This window comes from Stegostoma tigrinum, chromosome 32, assembly GCF_030684315.1.
Source record: "Stegostoma tigrinum isolate sSteTig4 chromosome 32, sSteTig4.hap1, whole genome shotgun sequence".
NCBI classification, from domain to species: Eukaryota; Metazoa; Chordata; class Chondrichthyes; order Orectolobiformes; family Stegostomatidae; genus Stegostoma; species Stegostoma tigrinum.
In genome coordinates this window covers 28,951,671-28,968,079 of record NC_081385.1, presented here as the reverse complement: position 1 = coordinate 28,968,079, position 16,409 = coordinate 28,951,671, and the positions used below count along the sequence as shown (strand labels likewise).

The following is a 16,409-nucleotide window of genomic DNA, read 5'->3' as shown; positions in this document are numbered from 1 at the left end:
CCTGGCTGAGGCAGAATCACATCTTCCAAAGGTAGGTAAAATAGCAACGAATATGAGAAACATCAATGTGATTGCTTGGACTACTCTATTACCTAAGTGTATAGGAGAGGTTTTCTGTATTGACTATTTTTCCCCTTTAACTATTTTTCTTCCCTGTTCTAGGAGATTGCATAGTTGCTGCAGAGTAGAGAGTGATTAACTTTTGGTAGCACAACTGTGCCTGCAGGACATAATAACTATATGGGGTTAAAAATGCATCTTGTGTAATTCTGGTATCTGGAGCCGATGCACACCGACAACTGGGAGGCCCATAGCCTGCCAGAAATCTGAGGTTTGGGCCATTTAGGTGACCGACTGTTGCACTTCGTCAAACTGCTCATTCGTTTCAGAAGATGAATTTTTGGGCTCCATAAACCCTTACACTATCCTGATCCTCCTTCCCCCACCGCACCTCCAAACATATTAATAGCTGATTTAAGCTGCTGATACAGTCCAAATTATTTCTTTGCCTTCTTCAAATGTCCATACTTTTTATTCCAAATAATATATAAAAATTATATCTTCAGGGTGGCATAATATGATTGCATCATGGACCGTGACATTAGGTACATATGAAGTTATTTTGCGTGACAGTAACTTTCCAAAGAGGTCATTCTTCACAGCTCTTTCAATTTGTATTTGTTTTTTTCTGTATCAAAATTCCTTATATTTATCCTAATTCAGAGCCATCAATAAGCATGGCCTCGACAGGTAACACTACTGACATTTTTATGGAGCCTGAGTATATTATCTTCATTATTTAAAGAATATTGCAGCCTTAAAAAGTATTTAAGGATGATAAACTATACAGTAAAATCTTTTATTTTGAGGATTTAAGATATAGATCTTCTTTCTCCATCTTATGCTGTTATTACACAACCTTTTTTGAAATGTTATACAGTGGAGTTATAAGTAAGGTAAATTATTTTTAAAATCTTATTAGTAATCATTGTATTCATATTAACATTAATTGTTTTGATGGGACGCAACAACAGCGTAATGAGTATCTTAGTGCTCCAGGCTCTGTCATTAATGTACTATGAAAATCTGCTTTTAACAGCAGTTTTGAAACACAATGCCGATCATTTTTTTAAATCTTCTACTTAAAATTCGGCTTCGTACTAGTCAGAAGTGTAATTTAAAATTGAACATTCAGATTGAGGCTGTTTCTGTGATCCTAAATACCGTTTAAGCAAAATTTACAAAACATGGTGGATTTGGAAGCAAGATTAATAACTTGAAAATATTTGATAGTGGACTGTGTTCTCTTTGCTGATTTGTGTTAATGATATAATGCTGCAGTCTAAACTTCTCACCAAGGTTCTTGGTCAGGTCAACAAGAAACTGGAAAGCAGTGTCGTCACCTGTGCATTTCAGTGCAAGTTGATTACTTCTAGCCCGTTCTATATAGAGAAGGGATGGAGAATGGAACTGCTACTTTCAACAGAGAAGTAATTCAGGACATAGTTTGAGAAACAAGTGCATTTCGACAGTTCATTCAGCATGTTTAAATAAAGCAGGGACTGAGGAGACTTCCAGTCAGGCCGTAGAACAGAAATGAGAAATTCTCTCCATTCCACTATTACCTGAAGCTTAAAATAGAATAGGTAAGACTATGCTGCTGATAATAATATGTGAAGAATCGTGAAACATTTTTGAAATTTAAATACTTCTTATCCATAGAGTCATGGAATTACTGTCCCTTGGAACAATAAGATGTAGGCTTGAAGCCATGTTTCTATTTCCGGGTAACATAATTTCTGCCATGTAGATATATGGTATTTAGTTCTGTTGAATTTTGGATATAACATGTGCTGGTAAACTGATATGGTATCTCCTGTTTTCTCTCCTAATCCATGTCAAAATCCAACACTGATCTCTGGTTCTTCCATGCATCTATTTCACTACATAAGTATAATTGCAACTTCCTGCAAACTTATTGCAATGTACAAAATGAACATTTGTATAGGTGCATATAGATTTACAGTGGTCTAGTGTTAATTTTAGCGACCAATGCTATTGCTCTGTGAGCATATGTTTAAATTGCATTGTTCGGCTAGGGTGGAATTTAAATCCAACTCATTAATAGGTCTGTAATTAAAAGCTAGTCTTAAAAGTTATGGTTAAAGTTATGGTTAAAGTTAAAATCTTAAAACTATCAGATGTAAAACTCACTGGATTCAGTCATGTCCTGTATGGAAGAACTCTGCCATTCTTATTTGGTCAGGCCAAATGTGACTTCAGGCCTATGGTAGTGTGGTTTGTCACTAAACTGCCCTCCAAAATATCTAAGAAGCCACTCAGTTCTTCTAAATAACTGTGTATAATTTGAAGAGGAATGAAACCAGATTGACTACCCAGCGTTGACTTAGCCTCAGTAAAATTCAACAGCACATGCTGCCCTCTTCACCTTGCAAAGTTATCTTTGTTAAACCTTTGGAGCTTATTACTCAAAGTAGGATACTCCAACAGACTATTCAGGTTGCGGCATCAATCACCAAACTATACCTTACAGCCAGACTTCTCCACAAACAAGCATCTATGGAGAGGAAAATAGAATTAACCTATTGAGTCCAGTATGACTCTTCTGAAGTGCCAAGCTGTTCCAGCACAGCTATGAAACTGGCATCCACTTAATAATGCAGGAAATTGCCTAGGTACTTCCTCTTCACAAATAACAAGACAAATCCAACCTGACTAATTATCATCCAGTCGGTCCTCTATTGATCATAAGCAAAATCATTAATGGTATTCATCAACAGAGCTATCTAATAGCAATGCTCAACAATAACCTAAACACTGATGCAGAATTTAGGTTTTGTCAAGAACTGCTGACTGCATTACAACCTTGATCCAAACATAGATAAAAAAACTGAATTCAGGTGGTGAAGTTGGAATGACTTTAGTCCTTGGTGTCAAGACAGAATTTAATTGAGTGCAGCACTAATGGATCCTAGAAACATTTTAAATCAATGGGAATCGGTGGGGGTGTGGGATGGTGGTGTTGGAAGCTGGATGGTGGGAAATCTCTCAACTGATTGGAGTCATACCCAGCACAAAGGAAGGAGGCTGTGGTTGTTCAAGGCTGATCATCTTAGCACCAAGACACTGTTGTATGAGTTTAAGGTAGTGTCCTAAGCTTCTATTCTAATGTCACTAATGAACACCCTTCCATCATAATGTCAGAAGTTGGGATGTGAATGCACAGGTTTCGGTATCACCGATGACTCCTCAGAAACTGAGGCAGCCTATGCCCATATGCAGTAAGAGCTGAACCATTGTACTATATGAAATAGGAACAGAAGTTGGCCATTCAACACGTTAAGCCGGCTTTACCATTCAAAATGATCATAGCTGATCATCTTATTCAGTACCTTATTCCTATTCTTTCCCAATACCCTTTGACCCTTTTAGCGCTAGGAGCTATATCATAACTGCTTCTTGAAAACGTTCAGTGTTTGGCCCCATCTGCTTTCTTTGTCAGAGATGTAGGCCACATTTAGGCTTGGGCTGAAAGTGACAAAAAACATTAGAAATCATGAGAGATAAGTAACAACTGCTGGTTTAGCCAATGATTCTCACGTCCCAAGAAAACATAAAATAAAGATGTTAGATCACACAGTGTAATGAATTAGCACCAATCTTTAATCAGTGAAATGATTTCAAATGGAGATGTCAAACAATTTGCACAATTTAGATAGATAACCAGGAGGCTGGAAGAATACAGCAAGTCAGGCAGCATCTGGAAGAAAGGAGCAGTCAACGATTTTGGTATTCGCCTTCTTCAGGACTGGATGGGGGTTCGAGGGAAGTGGGGACACTTGATGTGTTCTTCCATCGTCCTGTTTGTCTACCCTGGATAACATCTGCAGTTATTTATTTTTTCTCCACACAATTTAGATGATAGTTACATTTTACTCGTGTTGAGGAACATGTTTATATGTTTTTGCAGTTCAAGTTTATCTAAAGACAGCATCAGAATTGAAATATAAACACTGCATTTTATAGAAAGATTTCTTAAAGAGATGAAGGTTTCTAAATAGTAGCATTCATTTTCCTGCAACTGTAGTGTTGATGCTACACTGACCTGCCCCTTCAATTGTGTAATGGCCCAACCTGACTTTGGAGCCAAGTGGACAAAGCAAGATCCTTGAAAGAAACAATCTCATTCCTTCTCTTCAGATTTATGGCACTCAGTTTGCCGCTCTGCATTTATTTCATGTTTAAAAGTACCTGTTGAAATGTTTTAATTATGAGAGAAGTTTCCCCTCCTTTATCCAGGCTATTGCTATTACACTTCATGATTATTATTTTTATATATGCAAAAGCTCTGCTTTGACAGTAAAATTATCATCTTTGTAAAATATCGTAGAAGACTACTGTTGCTATTATTTGTATGATGATTAACATGTTTTTGATTTGTGATATTGAATACAAGTATAAGGCTTCCACTTGCTGTCACATCATGGTTATTTTAAATGAAATATGATACATAATGAACTGTCTATCAGTGTTTTGCGTCAGACCAAACCCCCTCAAACTCCCTGCAATTTGATTAGTCAAACTACTGGATTTAAAGCAAAACACACTTTATTCATCCACTCTAGGTAAAATAGAATGAAAGAAAGAAGAAATAACAAATCTATTGGAAACTGTAACAGAATAATAGATACAATAACTATTACTCATTAACTGTTCCAATATATTAACCTCCCATAAACACGTCCTTGGCAAAAAACAAATTCAGAAGACAGATTGTCACAGATGCCACTCCGGTAGCAGGAAGAGAACCCCCAGCTTTTGGCTGTAGCTGAGAGAGTGGAAAAATAGCTTCCACTTCTGCAAGACCCTGACAGCCACTGCTGAAAATTAAAACTAAAAACCTGGTCCTGTGGGAGCTTGACCCTACCAGTTCAGGCTGCTTCTATTTTTCCAACTTTAAAAAAGAACCAAGGCCTCACAAGCTGTTTACTCCAGTGGCTCCAATAGGCTACTTGATATCTCTGTCTTAAAGCCTCTCTTTTGTTAAAAAAAAAGACAAAATAACCTTTTAAAGCCACACCAGTCACTTCTGGGCTTTTTAATATCCAGTAGTTCATGACGAGTTGTTCAACTTTTAACAGTTTTTAATGTAAAATAACGTTCCATAATTTGAGCATTTTAATTTGACTCTAATTTTGTTGTTGAAAAGCAAAATATCTCTAGTTGAGGAACATGTTGTTCCCCTCACCAACCCACCCCCGCTTTGATCTTTTTGATGTTACTCCCTGTATAATAAAACACTAAGAATTTCCTGTCTTAGAATTTCTAAAGTGTGGAAACAGGCCCTTTGGGTCATAAAGGCCACACTGACCCTTAGAGCACCCACCCTGCTAATGTACAAATCCTTGAACACTTCAGGCAATTTCACTTCAGGCATGACCAATCCAACTAGCCTACACATCTTTGGACTGTGGGAGGAAACCCACACAGACATGGAGAGAATGTGCAAACTCCACAAAGACAGCCAACCAAGGGTGGAATTGAACCCAGTTTCCTGGTGCTGTGAGGCAGTAGTGCCAGCCACTGTGCCACTGCCATGGTAGTCCTTGAGCCCTTTGGAAGAATTTCCTTTCTGACATTATCTTTCTGATTACTGTCTTATGACATGGAGTTGAATGACTCATTATTAGGCTCACCTTTTTACATATTTTTATGCATTATTTTAAAATCACTTGCTCATATTTATCAAGTTATGATAATTGCTTACCCATAATTTCATGGATTTTGTGTTCATTGTATTTAGGAAAGTTTATACCAGGAAAAGGAACACATTTGTGTTTAGGATGTCTCAAATACTTCAACGTCGAATACAGCATGATTTAGCACCGTTAGAACTCTTCTACTCTTGTCTCAGTTGTGGTGCACAGGCTGATATTAAAATGTGACATTTTTAATTTCAAAATGACACTGTTCAATTGTCTCCTTGAGTAAGATTGCCAATCCTGAGCACTTTGGCAGGCTATCTCCATTTCCCAAGGCATTACTAAACAATAATAAATAAAGATAATTTTTAATGTTGTTAATCTGGGCTAGTTTTGAGGCCCACATTAAGTTAATGCATTTGATGTTGAAGCAATCCCATATCCAAATGAGAAAAACAAATCTAGAATAACTTAGCATGGTAGAATCAGTCTAATTGAGACATTTATTTTTCAGAGCTGACAATGATTTATTTGTGGATGGAAGTGAGTATAGCTCAGGAGAGGAATTGACACTTGCTGAAGAGGAAAACACCCGTTTGGAAACTGTTGGGGTAATCCTTGAAGAGCCTATGAGTGAGCTGGAAGGCAATGGAAGCACAGCTAAGGTTGACTCTGCACAGATTAATGTCTGTGCTGTGGAGCTGAGCCCCATGCTGGACAAGGTAAACTCTGAAGCAGATGTAGATATCTGTGGTGCAGAATTACAACCTAACGCAAACGAAGATAACAAATCTGAATCAGACACGACTACTGAGGCAGCTGGACAGAATATCTATGGGACTGAGTTAGACCAGAAAAATTTATTTGAGCCGACACCTAATGTTGCAGCAAATGTTGACATCCATGACACTGAATTAGAAGGACTTGTAGCAGAAAAGGATAGCAATGACACTGAAGAAGTCACTGAGATTAAAATTGATTCCCCTGGTGAACCTAATGATCAGGTTACAGATAAAGTGGTGTCTCAAGGTGAAGTTGGAGAGAGTAAAACAGCAGAAAACCCTCAAGATCAGGAGGATAAAAGTCTGAAGAGCACAAAGGATATTGAAGCGGAATCTGAATTTACAGCTGATACAAAAGGTATTGAAAATCCACCCACAGCAGAAAATCAGGATTGTGAGGGAGGCAGCAGTACCCTAGAGTAAAGACCCAAAAACAGGAAGTTTTGCAGAAACTCAGCAGATCTGGCAGCACCAGAAACAGTGGATGAACAGTCAATGTTTTAAGTCTGATATGACTTTTCTTCACTTTTGATGAAGAGTCATACTGGACTTGAAATGTTAACTCTGTTTCTATCTTCACAGGTCCTGTCAAGCCTGTTGAGTTTCTCCAGACAATTCTATCTTTGTATCAGATTTTGCAGCATTCCAGTATTTTGCTTTTTATTTAAACATTCAAAGCCTTAATACTTAATTAACTGAGAAAAGGTAGAATGCTATAATTAACTCAGTACCTCTAAATTATAAGGATAAAGGCAGTCAATTCTTGCTCCTGATTGTTACTGTCATGTACAAAGACTAGAGCGGTGGCATTGCCGCCCTTTGGTGATGAAGTAATCTCTTAACAATTGCTCTTCAAGCTCACGCCTGAGGAATCCTCCTTTGAACAATGCTCACAGGCTGCATTAGACACAGAGATAGTAGGAACAGCCAATGCTGAAGAATCTGAGATATCAAGCTGTAGAGCTGGATGAACACCACAGGCCAAGCAGCATCAGAGGAGCAGGAAAGATGACGTTTCGGGTGTGGACCCTTCTTCAGAAATGGGGGAGGGGAAGGGCGTTCTGAAATAAATAGAGAGACGGGGTGGCGGATGGAGGATGGATAAAGGAGCAGATAGATAGAGAGGAGACAGGCAGGTCAAGGAGCTGGGGATGGAGCCAGTAAAGGTGAGTATAGGTGGGGAGTTAGGATGGGGGCTGGTCAGTCGAGGGACGATGGATGGGTCAAGGAGGCGGGGATGAGGCTGGTATGTAGGAGGTGAGGGTGGAGGTTGAGGTGGGAGGAGTGGATATTTGGGAGGAAAAACAGACATGTCAGGGAAGCGGGGAAGGAGCCAGTAAAGGTGAGACAGAGAGTAAGCGCCGGTCTCGGCAATGTAGATGTCAGTGCACCGTACTACAAATGTACCACCCTTGTCCGTGGGATTTATCTTGAGTTTGGGGTTAGAGTGGAGGGCTGCACATTCAGAACATTCAGCCCGCAGCTCCAACCCCAACCTCAGTATAAGACCTGCGGACAAGGATGGAGCATATGTGGTATGGTGCACTGACCTCTACATCGCCGAGGCCAGACGCCAGCTCTCTGACACCTCCTCCTACTGCCCTCTTGATCATGACCCCACCCCAACCATCAAAACAACATCTCCCAGACTATCAACAATCTCATCACCTCAGGTGACCTCCCACCCACAGGTTCCAACCTCATTGTTCCTCAACCCCGCACCGCCCGTTTCTATGTCCTTCCCAAAACCCACGAACGTGACTGCCCTGAACGACCCATTATCTCCGCCTGCTAGTGTTGGGATACGCTTGGGGGCAGGGAGATGTGGAAGCTTGCTCCTGCCTCACTGAACTTATTTCCACTTATCTCGACTCCATTTTATCCCACTTGGCCCAGGAACTCCCCACCTACATCCGTGATATCACCCACACTCTCCACCTCCTTCAAAAATTCTGATTCCCTGTCCCCAGCACGTCATCTTCATCAGTCCCTATATACTTGCATTCCCCATGCAGATGTCCTAAAGACCCCCTATGTCTTCCTGTCCTACAGGCCTGACCAGTCCCCCTCCACTGACACCCTCGTCCGCTCAGCTGAACTCGCCCGCACCCTCAGCCACTTCTCTTTCAATTCCTCCCACTTCCTACAGACAAATGGGGTGGCCATGGGTACCGGCATGGGCCCAAGGTATGCCTGCCTCTTTGTAGGATATGTGGAGCAATCCCTCTTCCAAAGGTACACTGGCCCCTCCCCCAGCTCTTCCTCCGTTACATCGATGGCTGTATCGGCGCCACCTCGTGCTCCCACATGGAGCTCGAACAGTTCATTCACTTCACTAAAACCTTCCACCTCATCCTTAAGTTCACCTGGACCATCTCTGATACCTCTCTCTCCTTCCTGGATCTCTTTGTTTCCATCTCTGGCAACCGCCTAGAAACCGATATCTGTTTCAAGCCCACCGACTCCCACAGCTACCTAGAATACACCTCCTCCCACCCATCTTCCTGCAAAAATGCCATCCCCTATTCCCAATTCCTTCGCCTCCACCGCATCTGCTCCTGAGATGAGGCATTCCACTCCCAGACATCCCAAATGTCCTCGTTTTTCAAGGACCGCAACTTCCCCTCCACAGTGGTCAAAAACGCCCTCGACCGCATCTCACGCATTTCCCGCAACTCATCCCTCACACCCCCTCCCTGCAGTAACTGCAAAAACAGAATCCCCCTCATCCTCATGTACCACCCAACCAACATCCAAATACAACGCATCATCCTCCGACATTACCGCCACCTGCAATCTGACCCCACTGCAAAAGACATTTTTCCCTCCCCGTCCTTGCCTGCTTTCCAGAGGGACCATTCTTTCCGTGACTCCTTTGTCTGCTCCAAACTCCCCACTGGCCCCACCACCCCTGGCACTTTTCCCTGCAACTGTAGGAAGTGCTACACCTGCACCTACACCTGCCCCCTCACACTCATCCTAGGCCCCAAGAAAACCTTCCACATCAAGCAGGTGTTTATCTGCACATCTGCTATTGTGGTATTCTGTGTCCGCTGTTCCCGATGTGGCCTCCTCTACATCAGTTAAACCAAGCGGAGGCTTGGAGACCACTTTGTGGAACACCTACGTTCCATTTGTGACGAATGACTGCGCCACACAGTCGTGCACCACTTCAACTCCCTGTACCATTCCTTGAATGACGTGTCCATCCTGGATCTCCTGCAGTGCCACCAAGATGCCCCCCGAAGGTTGCAGGAACTGCGTCTCAAATTTCGTTTGGGAACCCTGCAGCCCAATGGTATCAATGTGGACTTCACAAGCTTCAACATCTCCCTGCCCCCGACTGCATCCTGAAACCAGCCCAGTGCGTCACCACCTCCCTAACCTGTCCATCCTTTCTCCCACCTATCTGCTCCTCCCACCTCAATCTCCAGCCCCACCTCCTACCTACCAGCCTCATCCCCATTTCTTTGACCTGTCCGTCTTCCCTCGACTGATCAACCCCCACCCTAACTCCCCACCTGTACTGGCTCCATCCCTGCCTCCTTGACCTATCCGTCTCCTCTCCACCTATCTGCTCCTTTATCCATCTTTCATCCTCTTCCCCCTCTCTGTCTATTTATTTCAGAATCCTTTTCCCCTCCCCCATTTTTAAAGAACAGTCTAGACCTGAAACATCAGCCTTCCTGCTCCTCTGATGCTGCTTGGCCTGCTGTGTTCATCCAGCTCTACTCCTTGTTATCTCTACATTAGACACACATGTGCATCAAGCAATTTAACTGGCAAATACTTGGTGACTCTGCTGTGTCTTCCAACAAAGATAGTTTTCTGCAGATAGTTTGGTGGGCAAATGCCTAAAGGTAAAACTAAAATAGCTTTTATGAATTCAATATAGCAAGATATGTAGGCATCAGGAGCAAAGATGTGAAATACTTTTGACAAGGATGATACCAGAAATGTGAGACTGTGTCTATCTGGAAAGGATGAATAGCTTGGATGTCCTTTCTCTTAAAGGCTGTAACGTGATGTAGTTGTTCAAATTAAGAAGGATTTTGTGAGAGTGGGCTTAGAGACAGTGTTTCCACATAGGGGAGAGGCTGTCAGTATAAACTAATTTTCCAGAAAGCATGCAAGGAGCTTGAAGGCAGTAAGTCTATGGAACTCACTGCTTTAGTTCATTTCTATTAGTTTATTGCTTTTTTAAAAAATTGTGGAGTAATTTATTGTCAATATTATTTTAGCCATTTTTGGTGATCACTTTGGAAGTGAAGAGGTGAGTGGAACACAGATGCTGGAAGGTGGAATGAATGGAGAATAAAAAAACCCAGGTCCTACCTTATGAACAGGGTTTCTTCAGTTGCAGTCAAATTAAATTTAATGACTGTAATGATGTCAATGTAATTCCCAATAAATAAAACCGCAAGGCTCTCAGACCAACTCATGTGATCTTTGAGTTATGGTGCTATTAAATGTTGATTACTAGGTAGAAAAAATTCCACTTTGCAAGATAAATGTTGGAGTTCTAACTCTATAGAGTTTTAAAAAAGTCCTTATTTTCTTCCCTCCTACTCACTAATCAAATAATTATTGCAAAACATTAACTTATGTTCTAAACAAGCTAATCTGTTTCCCTTGCATGTGTGTAATGAGATATGGATTACATGGTAGGTGATAATGGATTAGTGTGGTGAATTATTTGCATAAATACAGTCCCACACAGGAAAGTAGAGGTCAAAAGTAAACATATCAACTGATATTAAATCTTCTAAACTTCTAAATTTTAAACCTATCAGTTCATTTTAAATGCATACCTGTTAAACTCTTGCTTTTGTTGCATCTATGTGAAATGGCTGCACTGTTGATAAGTCAATTAGTATATTATCAACTGGGCACTATTTGATTTATGAGTTTAGAGGGCTCGAATTACAGGGAATTAATCTTGTGCATTCTGACACAGGTTGCCATGATACTAAGATGCTTCACATACTTCTGTACAATTCAGTATTCTTCAATATTGCTCTGATGATTTTCTTTGAAATCTTTGATGTCTATGACTCTAGCACCTGTTGTTCCATTGCTTATCACAGATGCATCCTTCCTTATGAAGCCTTTCAATCCAATTCTAAGCTGGTTTTAATTTTTGAATAAATTAACTTTAATGTCTCCAAAGTAATGGATGTGGTTGGCTGAACTGCAGGTCGAATTTCTGCTTAATTTATGAGGATGCACTGTTTGAATCATTGAGAAAGAAAAGTGAAGACATGGGTGGGATCATTGACACAGGGATAAATTATTTAACTATGTAAATCTGTTTCACATTACAGCAATATCTTGGTTGATTTTTAATCTAGCTCCATACACACAAAACTTTAGGCCTGAACTACTAAAGGTGGAAATTTATATTTTAGTTGTACTGATCCACTTAGGTAGATGGCAAGCATGTAATAGCAAAGGACCCTCTGTGTACTTAACCAAATTCTATGAGAATAGAAAGCAAGTAAGTTATTTTTTGCTTTGAAGTTCTGATATTAGAAAATTAGGACCCAGTTGCTGTTTCAACTTCAGCAGCTCAACCAGGACAAGACATATTTCATAGTTGTGAAAGACCTTCAATGTGTTCCTAAATGTGGTACTATGGGATATATGAAAACAAAATTCTGTGAATGCTGGAAATCTGAAATAAAAGCTGAAAGTGCTGAAGGAGCTCAGCAAATCAGGTAGCACCCATGAAGAGACTTATACTCTCTAAATAGAATTACTTTAATTATTTTCATGTTGGCACCTTCCACGTAACATTTGAATAGGTTGAATAAAAAAATGAAAGAACTGCAGATGCTGTAAATCAGGAACAAAAACAAATTTGCTGGAAAAGCTGAGCAGGCCTGGCAGCATCTTGAAGTTAAAAAACAGAGTTAATATTTCGGGTCCTGAGGAAGCGTCACTGGATCCAAAACATTAACTTTGAATAGGTTAGACTGACTCTAATAGTCTGCAGAAGGTTTGGTCTGATTAATGAACAGCAGTCAGCGTGGTAGGTAGTCTTTGTATTTTTGTGTGAATTTTTGTCCTCAATTTTCAGACATTCTTTGAGCAATCAGGTTAGTAAGAAAGTACCAAGATAATATTTTGTTAATCCAAAGAATTTGATGTTGAATCGGGATCTCAGATTTAGATTACAAGAAGTTGCTATGATTCAAATAATTCTTTTTACCTCTATCTCTAATTTATTTCAAATAAAACTGAGGTAAAATATTGAGATAACAAAATGTGGAGCTGGATGAGCACAGCAGGCCAAGCAGCATCTTAGGAGCACAAAAGCTGACGTTTCGGGCATAGACCCTTCATCAGAAAAGGGGGATGGGGAGAGGATTTTGAAATAAATAGGGAGAGAGAGGGAGGCCGACCGAAGATGTCGAGGAGAAGATAGGTGGAGAGGAGAGTATAGGTGGGAAGGTAGGGAGCGGATAGGTCAGCCTGGGGAGGACGGACAAGTCAAGGGGGGGATGGCGGGATGAGGTTAGTAGGTAGGAAATGGGGGTGCGGCTTGTGGTGGGAGGAGGGGCTAGGTGAGAGGAAGAACAGGTTAGGGAGGCAGGGATGAGCTGGATGCACTGGCGGGAAGGGAGATTTTGAAGCTTGTGAAATCCACATTGGTACCATTGGGTTGCAAGGTTCCCAAGCGAAGTATGAGTTGCTGTTCCTGCAACCTTCTGTAAAATGTTGAGGTGTTAACACTACAATGTGTCTTAATTGCAGCAAATCTCACTCATTCATTCAGTTTTCTAATCATATTTGGAAACAAATGAGGACAGATTTATTTCATGCATTTTGTACTCTGCAATAGCTATCCTGAGCAGATAACCCATTGTGTTTAGGAACTTTTTAGCCAAAGAGCCTCATCCTAACTGGTTAGTGAATGCATTTGTACCGTCTATTAGTTTTTGACTAGTCCTTCACTCCTTCAAACAAGAAGTTAGAAGGATATTTCACAATGTGTTCTTTAATAAAACTGCCTGACAAAAATGGCAGTTTTATGATACTCGACTTTTAAAGTACTTCTTTCACAGATATTTCTCCGTCATTTAACAATAAAGCATTCAATTATGGATGAAGAGTGAAGAGGACTGATACTGCTGTAGTCAATTGAATGTTTCACTGACCATAATAGCTTGGTTTGGAGTGCTCAGAGCTTTTAGTTATCATGACCGCTGGTTCAAACTTGTATCTGCAAGGCTGAATGAAAACTATTTTGCTGAACTTTGAATGGTTTCATGGAAAATTGATTCCATGTTTATCTGATGTAATTTTTTGTTTTAAACTGTTTGAAGACCTATAGAAACATGATTGCTTTGCCACCATGTTGTTCGTGCTGACTAGGAAATAAAGCGATTTTTATTGATTAAAATGCATGCTGATGGTTGTTTTCATTTCCCACCAAATCTTCTTTTCCTGTGCTTCCAGTTATGTACACCTGTTCTCTGCAAACATTAAATCAATTTATTTTGCTTAAGGCCTGAATTTATTTGTAATGAATTTTAACAGGTCAGCTATGGCAAAAAGAAACAAGATTCAAACTTCACGAGATACCATTGATTCGGAGGAGTTGTGCAAACTGACACTATAAACAAAACTTAACATAACTGAGACAGGAAGCCATGTGGAGTGATGAGCCATCAAAACACTCTGCTCATGCAACAAGAGTATGTGTAACATTCAAATACATCTTGTAGAACGCATTACACTGAGTTCTCCCAGATGGTTTATTTTGGGAGAGTGCAATCCACTATAGAAATGAGCCATTTGGATAAGACAGCTTCCCAGGGTGATTTGAGATATGTTCTGAGTTTAATGATCTCAGTGGGGCAAGGTGTAAGGGCAGTACTTCTGACTCACTGCCATGGACGGAAGGCAGATAAATAAGACATTGTTCAACCCCACTGCTGATCACTATCAAGTGAGACTCATTGGATAGTAGAAAGCAACATGATCCTTATAACATTTTAGATAAAGTATATATTATCCCATTTTTCAAAAGGTGTTTACATAGGGCTGGATTTATATTTAGAGGTGCCAGAGGCCTGACAATGGGCCAGAGATCTCAGCAACAGTTATGCTGTTTGAGGGAGTGCTGGTTTGATTTTAAGACCAACTTTTAGTCAGTGAGCTGCTTTCCAGACTCCCATAATCTCAAGGCCAAGCAAAGACCTCCAAGAGCTCGCAGCCAGTCAGAGCAGCCAGCAGCTCTTCAGCCCCAGCATTGCTTTTGAGAGTGATGGCAAGTGCTGGGACTGCACGCAGCCAGCAGATGCAGCAAGAATGCTACCTCCACCAAGGTGTGAGTGGAGTCTGCATCCTTGGGGACAATAAGGCAACTGCTGGTAAAGGGGGAGAGGTTAGTGAGGGCAGCTGACTATTGTTGCTTTTGTTATTCCTGTGGATCGCTCCTCTGTAAGTCCCTGGGGAAGCTGTTAATGTTTTCATGACCCCTTAGTGTTAGTAAAGAACTGGTGGTGACAGGAAGAGGTCCTAAATTGGTCATTGAACAAAGAACAAAGAAAATTACAGCACAGGAACAGGCCCTTCAGCCCTCCAAGCCTGCACCGAAATGCTGCCCATCACAACTGAAACGCCCTGCCCTTCCGGGGACCGTATCCCTCTATTCCCATCTAATACATATTTGTCAAGACAGCCTTTAAAAGTCACTATACTATCTGCTTACACTACCTCCTCCAGCGGCAAATTCCAGACACCCACCACCCTCTGTGTAAAAAAACTTGTCCCTCGCACCTTAAACCTATGGCTCCTGGTAACTGACTCTTCCACTCTAGGAAAAATCTTCTGATTGTCCAGTCTGTCCAGGCCCTTCATAATATTGTAGACCTCTATCAGGTTTCCCCTCAACCTCCATCATTCCAGTGAGAACAACCCAAGTTTCTCCAACCTTTCCTCATAGCTACCGCCCCCCCATACTAGGCATCATCCTGGTAAATCTTTTTTGTACACTCTGCAAAGCCTTCTGGTAGTGTGATGACGAGAATTGACAAAATATTTGACATGTGGCCTAACTAAGGTTCAATAAAGCTGCAACATTACCTGCCAATTTTTCAACTCAATGCCCCAGCCGATGAAGGTAAGCATGCCGTATGCCTTGTTGACTAGCTTCTCCATCTGTGTTGCCACTTTCAGTGACCTGTGTGCCTGTACACCCAGATTCCTCTGCCTATCAGTACTCTTAAAGATTCTGCCATTTACTGTCTTCCAGTAGACCTTCCAAAATACATTACCTCATTTTTCTGGATTAAACTCCATCTGCTATCTGTTTGCCCAAGTCCTCGAACGATCTATATCCTGTTGTATCCTTTGAAGGTTCTTATCGCTAGCCGCAATTCCACCAAGCTTTGTGTCATTGGTAAACTTGCTAATCAGACCAGTTACATTCTCCTCCAAATCATTTATATATATATTACAACAACAAAGGTCCCAACACTGATCCCTGAGGAATGCCACTAGTCACAGCCCTCCATTCAGAAACACACACTTCCACTGTTACCCACTGTCTTCTATGACCGAGTCAGTTTTTTTATCCATCTTGCAAGCTCACTTCTGACCCCATGTGACTTTACCTTCTGTATCAGCCTGCCATGAGGACCTTGTCAAAGGCCTTACTCAAGTCCATGCAGACAACATCCACTACCGTCCCCTCAATGAACATTTTCGTCACTTCCTCAAAAAAACTCTACCAACTTAGTGAGACACGACCTCACTCTCACAAAACCATGTCGCCTCTCACTAATTGATTTCCAGATGGGAGTATATCCTGTTCGAAGAATCCTCTCCAATAGTTTCCCTACCACTGATGTAAGGCTCACTGGCCTATAATTAGCTAGATTATCCCTGCCACCCT

The 16,409-nt window shown here is 41.2% G+C and overlaps 1 protein-coding gene across 2 annotated transcripts in view; it reads left to right on the top strand.

The window, feature by feature from the left end:
* spa17 (sperm autoantigenic protein 17) overlaps window positions 1-7,469 on the top strand; it is a 59,225-nt gene extending 51,756 nt beyond the window's left edge. For both annotated transcript variants that reach the window (XM_048562169.2, XM_048562168.2), the window contains exon 7: window positions 6,238-7,469. In XM_048562169.2, the coding sequence (XP_048418126.1) occupies window positions 6,238-6,928 (691 nt within the window). In that variant the 3' untranslated portion in view covers window positions 6,929-7,469. The remainder of the gene's footprint in view (window positions 1-6,237) is intronic.
* The last annotated feature ends 8,940 nt before the right edge of the window (window positions 7,470-16,409 follow it).